The sequence below is a fragment of the Epinephelus moara genome, chromosome 5 (assembly GCF_006386435.1).
Source record: "Epinephelus moara isolate mb chromosome 5, YSFRI_EMoa_1.0, whole genome shotgun sequence".
Taxonomy (NCBI): Eukaryota; Metazoa; Chordata; class Actinopteri; order Perciformes; family Serranidae; genus Epinephelus; species Epinephelus moara.
Window position 1 is genome coordinate 5,384,220 of NC_065510.1, and position 9,620 is coordinate 5,393,839.

The window sequence follows — 9,620 nt, forward strand, 5'->3', positions numbered from 1 at the left end:
TGTGGAGACGGTGTCTGCCTCCCGGACCATAACAGGAAGATGATTCCACAGGAGAGGAGCCTGATAGCTGAAGGCTCTGGCTCCTGATCTACTTTTGGAGACTTTAGGGACCACGAGTAACCCTGCATTCTAAGAGCGCAGTGTTCTGGTGGGATAATATGGCACTATGAGCTCTCTAAGATATGACGGAGCTTGACCATTCAGAGCTTTATAAGTTGACAGTAGGATTTTAAATTCAGTTCTGGATTTTACAGGGAGCCAGTGCAGAGAATCTAAAACAGGAGAAATATGATCACGTTTCTTAGTTCCTGTTAGTACACGTGCTGCTGCATTCTGAATTAGCTGGAGAGTTTTTAAGGACTTACTAGAGCTACCTGATAATAGAGAGTTACAGTCATCCAGCCTAGAGGTAACAAAAGCGTGGACCAATTTTTCTGCATCTTTTCGGGTAAGGATAGGCCTAATTTTTGCAATATTACGCAGATGAAAAAATGCAGTCTGTGAGGTTTGTTTTAAATGAGAATTAAAAGACAGATCTTGATCAAATAGTACTCCAAGGTTTCTTACGGTAGTGCTAGAGGCCAGAGCAATGCCATCCTCTATTTTCAAAAATAAATGATTTATGTTCTATCAAATTTCGAAAACTTAGATTAAGCTCCTCACAATTTGTCTTAATAAAGTTATTCTCATTTAAGGAATTTTTGCTGTTAAAGAGATCAAATATCTCAGTCTCTTAATGAGTAAAATTAAAATCTTCATCAGTTATTTAATGAAAGGAAAAACAATGATTTTAGAAAGCAACCAAACAAAAAAAACACAACCCAGTAATATCTTCTGCAGCTACATTCTGTTTCTATGGGTATGATGATGTAGAATCTTCTTTTGTTGGATGACATGAGCTGACACGAGCTGCTTCTTTGATCCATGCCAAGGCACAATCCCAACATGTCATGTCCCAATACCTTCTAAAGCCACTGCCAATTATATTGGTCCAGATCTCTTAGATTTTGCACCACAACCACCTTTGATCCCTCTGGTGGTCCATTTAACTTTATGAACACTTTTCCATTCCTTGTCCATTGTGCTTGAATTTTGGTTTGCTTTCTGAGGGTGCGGACCTTCCAGGCTATTTCATCATTTTTCTTTGTCAAGTGCTCATTTATATACATACTAGTACCCTTAAGGTTTTTCAACTACTTCAACACTTCAACCTTGTGCTTTCGATTCACAAATTTGACTACAATCGCAGGCTTGGCTTTTTTTATCTTTTCGTGGTAGAGTATGACAAGCTGAAATTTGCTGTATGTCAAGGTGAATGTTCTTACTGCTCAGGAACTGGACCACTTGTTGCTCCAGAGTGTGTAGCTCCTCAGCTGGTGCGTCTTCATCTTGATGTTCACCGGCTGTAGCCCTTGCATAGCTGCGATTTTTGGTTTCCAGTCCAGTGATGATAAGGCCATCAGCCTGCGAGTACTGCTCCAAGTCATCAGTCCTTTGTTCCAGCAGTTCAGTCTTCTGGTGCCTTTGTTTGATTGTTGCTTTCAGCCCATGGACCTCCTCCATTAGGCCCATGAGATTACTTGCTGTTTCACCACTTTGCTGATCTCGTTAGACATGAAATTAAGATTGTTTTTATGTCTTCAAGTTCCTCTGCCAGCTTTCTAGTTGCTATTTTCTTTCAAGTAGATTATAGGTAGGCTAAATTAAGTACTGCTTAGTTGCCAATTACCATGTGCTCTCAAGTCCTCACCAGTGTCCTTGATCAAAGAAATCCCCAATTTGTCAATATTTCCCAAAAGATGGAAATAAACCATATCTCTGCCATCAGCATGATTTAATTTTGCATGGATGGCACTTTATTTTGGTGATTCTTGGTGGATTGTAAGAAGACTGTGAGCCAGGGAAGGGCAGTGGCAGCCATCTTGTATATCATGATAAATAATGGATCAATGAATAAAAAGATAAATTAGTGAATTCATGGATGATGAATAAGTGTGCTGCTCTGTCTCCTGACTGATGTGATCAGCTGTTTTCGTTCACACATTTGTTCTGGATGTTTCTGGACACAGCGTGCATGTGAGGTCAGGACTTTATAAAAAGGTAGCAACCAGGTGTCACATCGTAAGCAGTACATATCCAAGAGGAAGCTTTGAAAATCTCAGACACAGTACAGACCTTTAAAGACACAACTTCAGTTTACAAAGCTAATATTTTCTTTTCTTGTATTAAGTAAGATTTTTTAAATAAAGAAATCTACACTAACCAAAGATTAAAACATGGTGTGTTATGATGTGAATCTGTCTGTCAGTACACAGAGGATCATGGCCTGAGTTTGGGAGTGAGCGGCTGGGTGAAGAACACCAGACAAGGCACTGTGATTGGTCAAATTCAAGGACCTTGGGACAAAGTCAATGACATGTAAGTCCAAACTGAAACCCAATATCCAGAAATAAAATTGGCTAAATTACTAAAGAAGGCAGAGGAATGACTAAACATCTGGCACACCGAGCAGGGGAGAGAAGGAGAAGGAGACGCCATCACTGAGTGCTAAGCTAATGTAGCTAACAAGGCTAATAGCGTGTAAACAACAGGTAAGATTAGCAAGAAGGTTGTTGAGAGAAGAAGAGAGCTATGAGTGCTTAAAGAGAACCAGTGTGGGGTTAAATGTTTAGTAGATATTTAGCAGCTGAGATGAGGAAAATCACAAAGACGACGGTTTGAGGTCAACCCACTTACCGCAGTATGTATGATGTGATTGGCTGCAGCACGTCAGCCAATCAGATCACAGATTTGATGTGTTGGTGAAGGTTACTGGGGCTATATGCAGTTTGTGAGGCTCCTGCAGACACTGCTCAGGGCGAAGAACCGTCCACCTCCTCTGCATATTGTAATGAGGTTACAGAGACGCTTGAACTGATTGTCAGTTGAAGATCATGCAGTAAAACACAGAGCTGTTTGCATTAAAAGAAAAGACCCCAAAGGTGCTGGTAGGGGCTAGCAACTCATGGTAGCATTTGTGAGGCCTAGCAGCCTTGCTACAACCAAAATTAGCTACAGCCAACATAGGAAAAATACCCCACGAGTCAGCGAGAGCAGGGGTGGAAAATGACTCACAGGTGGATTACACGGTCACAGACATTGGAATGGACACGACTATGCAGTGGATCTGTGACTCAGTGAAGGATGGGGGCATGGACCTATCCACCAGGGCTAGAATTACCAGCACTCGGGGCAAGGCGAGCGCATCTGTAGAGGACAAAAGTAGCACAATGGAGAACAAGATGCTTTAGGTTTGTACTTGCGGCTGGCAGAAAGTAACATCAATAAAAGGGCTCAGAACTGATCAGGGAAAGAAGTGTGTGGCAAAGAAAGGGCAGAGTAGCCGCATTGATTAGTACTTCGTAAGAAGTCAGTCGAGTCAGTCGGATGAAGTCCAGTGGCAGGTAGAAAACCACAGTTTGCAGGATATCAGTAACACTGCCACTGAGGAGGAGGAGGAGAAGGAGGGGGTAGTAAGAGGGGATGCAGTTGATAATGAGGTCAGTATGCCAGTCAGAGAGAGAACCATGGAAGAAAAGGTTAGAGTTAGATGGCCTAGGGCAAATGACAGTAAAGAATGGGAGATAGTTAATAGAGATTAGTTGGTAATCTTAAGCAGGGTTAGGGGAAATGCAATCGAAAGGTTAGAAAAGATGGGAGATATAATTTACTCATATGGTGCAGAGAGGTTTGGGGTGCATGAGAGAAAGAGGAGTGAGAGGGCACAGTCAGGTAAGTCTAGGCGGCAAAGAGAAATAGAGGAGCTAGTCAAGGAAAGGAGAAAGTTAAGAAAGCAGTGGAAAAAGGCTACAGAAGAATAAAGGGAGGGAATTAATGTGTTGCAAGAGGAGTTGAGAAGCAGGCTAGCAGTTCTTAGAAGGGCAGAGTATCTCAGGAAAAAGAGGAGGAAGAAGGAACATGTAAGGACAGGTTTATTCAGGGACCCTTTTAAATTTGTTAAAGGATTGTTTAGCTAGGAAAAGGGAGGGCAGCTCAAAGCAGAAAGGCTAGAGGTTGAAGAACATTTGAGAAATACATATTCAGATTTAGAGAAGAATAGGATAGTAGGTTTCCCACCCGATATCCCTCCATTAGGATGGATAGAGCATGAGGTGGATGTCAGGCCACCTAGGCGGAAGGAAGTTCAGGAGCTGGTCAGGCTTGCAAAGGCTTCTTTGGCCCCAGGGCCTAATGGAGTCCCCTACCGGGTTTATAAAAGTGCACCAGATATACTTAAATTTTTGTGGAAACAGCCAAGAATGTTTGGGAGAAACAAATTATACCAAGAGCATGGCGTAGGGCAGGGGGTGTCGTCATTCCTAAGGAGAAGGAGTCTGTGGACCTTAGCCAGTTCCGGATGATGTCTCTCTTGAATGTGGAGGAGAAGATTTCCTTTACTGTAGTTGCGCAGAGATTAGCTAGCTACTTAGAAATGAATAGCTTAATAGATACTATGGTGCAGATGAGAGGAATAACAGGTTTTACAGGGTGTTTAGAGCATACTAACATGATCTGGCACCAGATTCAGATAGTGAAGATTAGAAAAGGGACCTGTATGTAATATTTTTGGATCTTGCAAATGCGTTTGGTTTAGTACCGCATAGCTTTATTTGGAGTGCGTTTGACTACTGTGATGGTCCCTGCTTGGCTGCGTTGGTTGGTAGTTCATGCTATGTTGATGATGTAATTGGTGACATGATGTGTTGTCCTTTGCCCGAGGTCATCAGCTGATTGTTTGGATCAGGAGCACCTGGGCCCGGTGCGTGGACAGATATAAGCGGTGCTGGCTGACGCCGCGCTCTCTTTCTCTCCCGACTCTTCGCCAGTGCACGTAGTTTCGTTTGGCTGTTTTGTTTATTTAGGTTATCTCCACAACATCACACCTCGCATGCTCCACACATCCACATGTACACTACTGATCACACTGACTAACACACCCCATACCTGCATTATGTTTATTTACGTTGCTTTTTTTTAAATAAATATAGTTTTGTATTTGAGTTCGCGCTGTGTCTCTCCGCTTTTGTCATTGCCTGTGAGCCAGGGTATGACACTACTTCAAGGTGCCACAGGTAGATGTCAACTTAGCGCAAGCCTACTTTCAGGACATTAGGTTGTGTCTAAGTACGGCAGGTTTCACAACAGGTTAGCAGAGGCTAGAAATAGGCATCATGGCAGGGTGTACACTTTCTCCATTAGCATTTACTATGGCAATGGAAGTAATCATCAGGGCTTCTAAGTGGGTGGTAGATGGAGAGAGACGGCAGAATGGGTTGCATTTTCCACCAGTTAGGGCTTACATGGATGATATGACACTGGTGACCACAACAATGCCATGTACAAAGAAGCTAATAGAGAAGGTAAATAAGAACCTCAAGTGTAGAAGCATCTCAATATGTAGAGGGAAGTTAAGTGATAGGAAGTTTGTCATAGATGATGAGGACATCCCAACAATTAGGGTAAAGTCAGTAAAGAGCTTAGGTAGGTGGTACAGTGAGCGGCAGTGGCTCAGTCCAGAGGGACTTGGGTTGGGAACTGGAGGGTCGCCAGTTCAAGTCCCCGTCTGGATCAAATGTGGAGCGTGGACTGGTAGATGGAGAGGTGCCAGTTCACGTCCTGGGTGTCCTTGTGCTTGCAAGTCTAACTCCTCTGGTTCAGGGCAAGGAGGAAGGGCCTAAACATCTGGGCTGTTCCAGGCCCAGCAGGAAAGAGGTGTGGGCTGTTCTGCAGTTCCCAAGTAAGAGGAAGATTTTACCAAAGACGAAAAACAAACTTCAGGCAAAAGGTAGCTTGAGTACTTCATTTAAATGCCGTTTGTAACCCTGATGAAGACCCAAGGGGTCGAAACTGGTCGTTTTTTTTAAGTGTCTTTGTACAAGCCACAATAAAATAAAGGCTTTTCTTTAAGTAATCTTGAAGTAATCAAGCTACCTTTCTTCTTTCCCTGCTCCATGCAAGAGTGCCTGAAGTTTGTTTTTTGTTTTTGGTAAGATTTTGAGCCCTCTTCTTCAAGAGCACCTGCATTTTTTCCTTGAGTGTTTGGACAAAAACAATCGGTTCTTGAGCACACCACTACCTACCTTCTCAAGAAGGAGATTTATCTGAAGGGAGTAGACCTCCTACAGATGCCTGTGATATCGCAGAGTAACATGTAATTGTAAAAGTCCTGTCCAATCAAGTTGTGAGACTTTTGTCTCACTGAGGCGTGAGGTGAGACCTCCTGGAGATGGGTGTCACATAGCTGTCTTTGTTTGGAGAACAAAGAGCATGTAGAGAAGGAAGCCCTTAAATGTTCAGTTTAGATTTAATTATTCTTTGTTGCTTGTGCACGCTGAGGAAGGGTTTTAACCAAAACGTTCGTGTGGCAATAAACATTATAGGAGCGCTGTCCTGTACCTTATGTACACAATTTTCTTTACAGTTTAGATTTTAGTAAATGACAAAATATCTGTGGTCCTGTGAATCCCACCATCCGGAAGATGTGTTAGTTATCACTGCTGACTGTACAGTTAGGTCTTTCCATAATAGCTTATCATAGGGCTTAGGAGGTTATTCACTGAGTGCAGATCCTTACTGTAGAGCCAAAATTTCTTGTGTTTATTTGAAGTCACAGTTGACATGAAAGATGTTGTAGTGAATGGAAGTTCTGACTGGAGCCACAAAACTACCAGGAAACAGGATTGCAATCAATCAATCAATCAATCATCCAATTTATTTTAAATCACAGGGTGAATGTTGGTTCTGTGATGTTGCAGGATGATTACCATATTCTAAACAAAGAAAGAACAGATTACATTATCTTGACAAACAAATGAATTCACTCTTTGAAGCATTTTGAATATATACATATTAAAGGACCACAAATCTCTCCAATAATGATTCCCAAACACATGATTCTTAACATCATTTAACGAATTAGATCAAATAAATTATCCATTCTTCATGTCAGAGACACTATAATTAAAGGAATATAAAGAAACTACTTACATTGGGGGTCAAACCCAAAGACACATGGCAAACACCTGCAAACACCTGACAAACACTCAGTCAAGGTGTAAGTGCTTGGAGACAAAGAGGAGGAAGTGATGTTCAGGCCTCTATTTATAGAGTGGGAGGTACCACTGATACCCTGAGCCACCACTGGGTGCCCCCTCCTAGTGGAGAGGAGGGAACATGAACTGGCACTTTCTGACAGATGTGATGTTGAACATCTGACCAAATCTATTAGATCTCCATTAAAGAAATTATGGGTTAATTAAACTGTGTGTCTGTTTGGTGTGTTAATTTCATTACGGAAATACAGAAAATGACATTGAAATGTGTTTGTTATTGAGGAATCTCTGACTTTGTGTACCCGCTTCACAAACCAAACCAACAGCCTCACAAAAATTTATCAGGAATGTGTTTCAGAAAGAGTTTATTGGAGTTGATGATAACGCTAAAGATAAATGTCATTAAAATAACTTGATACCGAACACAGTATCTGTGTGAGGACAGTGGACAGACCTCTAACTGATGAGTTTCTCTGAGACTGATTGTTGACTGTTGTTGTTTTTTTGTGTGTTTTTCAGGAAAGCCTGGCTGAGGAGCATTGGAAGTCCAAGCTCTCGAATTGACCGAGCTGTTTTCTCAAATGAGAGACAGATTGCTAAACTGGAGATCCATGGTTTCTCTACCCGCTACTGAGCATGCTAGGACACTTGTGAGATCACATAATTCTTAACCATCATATGTGAAAAGAAACTGTACTGTAACTGAAGGCAGAGCTTTAAGTAAATTTCTTAATGAATTAGTTATTTAATGGAACACATTAATAATTGAACATTTAAGGAATTTATCAATAAAACCTCCAGCTGATGTGTGCTGTCACAGATGTTGTGTTTTAGTTCTTTTCCTTTCATAAAATTAATGTCATTACTTTGTAATATTCCAAAAAAATACCCTATCTAATATTTGTAACATAAGAGCTGCGTCAGGGTTAGGATAGGGAAAGTGAGCCCTTCTCCCGTAATAAGGGAAGGGAGGTGCACGATCAGGGAAGGGGAACTGAACCCGCCCCGTGTAAGGGACAGGAGGTGCATGGGTTCAACTGCATGGGCCCCGAGTCTCTGCGACTTTCCGTTGCAGAGATATGGGCGTTTTTATCTTTAAATTGGTTGTATCTTGGGAACGGAAGGTTGTAGAAAGATGCGGACAGGTGTGTTCAGCGTCCCCGAATTAGGTCTGACGCAACCCAATCCTGAGTCTCTAGGACGTAGTGTTCGGGAGTTATTCGGAAAAAAGCGTTCCCAATGTGAATGAATGGGGGTCAATAGTGGTCCAAAATTACTAAGTGTAGAGGGCAAAATCCTGCCTCCAGAAAGTCACTGGGAGCACATTTCAGGCCATTTGGAGTCGAATGGTACCTATTTTGGAGACACGTTTTGGCCAAAGCCCACCCTCCCGTTTCCCTAACCCTAAGCACTTTGAGCCTAGTTGAAGCCTCCCCTAAGTGGCTAAAGCCCTAGCTTGAGCAGGGTCTAGGTGGTTACAGACCTAGCTTAAGGATAGGGGGTAATAACCAAAAGTGGGACCCCTCCCACTTGGTTCTTCTTGGGGCTAGGGTAGATAGTGGTTAGGGGAGGGGGAACTGAATCTGTCCCCGTAAGGGACAGGAGGTGCACGGGCCTTCCCCCAGGACCTTCTGCCACCCTGGAACCCCCAGTTATTTTGACGGGGGCGCTGGTCACGTCTGCCATAGCGGACAGTGGTCCAGCCCCCTCCGTCATCCCTGGAACCCATGCTGGGTTTCTCTTATAATGTACTGTTTATGTCTGTTTTTAGCTTAGCTACACTAATGAAATATTTTAACTTATATGATATTTTATGAAATGTATATAATGTTTATGAAATATAATCTATATTTATAATGAAATGAAATTATTAAATTAAAGTGTCCCTAATTTGGGTTTTATGAAATAAAAGTGTCCCTCAAAAACGGGCTTATTCAAAATGAAAATGTCCCCAAGAAACGGGCTTTATCCAAATAAAAATGTCCCTAAAAACAGGTTATATTAAATAAAATGAAGGATCCCAACAATGGGCCTTTTCACAAAAGAAAAAAAGAAAAAAAGTGTGTCCAAAAAGCTGCGACGTTTCGGTCTCTTAAGGACCTTCTTCAGGCAGGACACACAGAAGAAATCACTACAGTGGCTGTCTCTGGGAGATGTTGTCCCTACAGTGATTCGAGCAGAAATGAGGTCTAGCTGCCTGTCCCTCCCTTATATAGTCTCCGCCCCCTGTAACTGAAAACATTAAATGTATTTATCGCCTAAACCTTGTTGTCTTATTTAAACCCAATAAACGCCCAAGGAATTGAAAGCCTTATATGTAAACACCCAATTAATGTACCCCAATGAATTTGGCTGCAATATTAAAGATTTGAAATGAATTTGGATAAAGTATTTTTTAACAAAACTTTGTAGATGTCTTTAAATCAATTTATTGTGTTATAGCTGTCTAACTTTTCGACCTTTTTTACCCTAAATTGCCCAATAACATAAATTTTACCCTTTTAAATCCAAGAAATGCCCAATAACATG

At 41.9% G+C, this 9,620-nt stretch overlaps 1 protein-coding gene across 1 annotated transcript in view; it reads left to right on the forward strand.

Moving 5' to 3' along the window:
• The window catches only part of LOC126390060 (acylphosphatase-2-like), a 25,488-nt gene extending 17,591 nt beyond the window's left edge, over positions 1-7,897 (forward strand). The window contains exons 3-4 of the mRNA XM_050044157.1: positions 2,309-2,418; positions 7,611-7,897. Of these exons, the coding sequence (XP_049900114.1) occupies positions 2,309-2,418; positions 7,611-7,725 (225 nt within the window). The 3' untranslated portion in view covers positions 7,726-7,897. The remainder of the gene's footprint in view (positions 1-2,308; positions 2,419-7,610) is intronic.
• Positions 7,898-9,620: the final 1,723 nt, after the last annotated feature.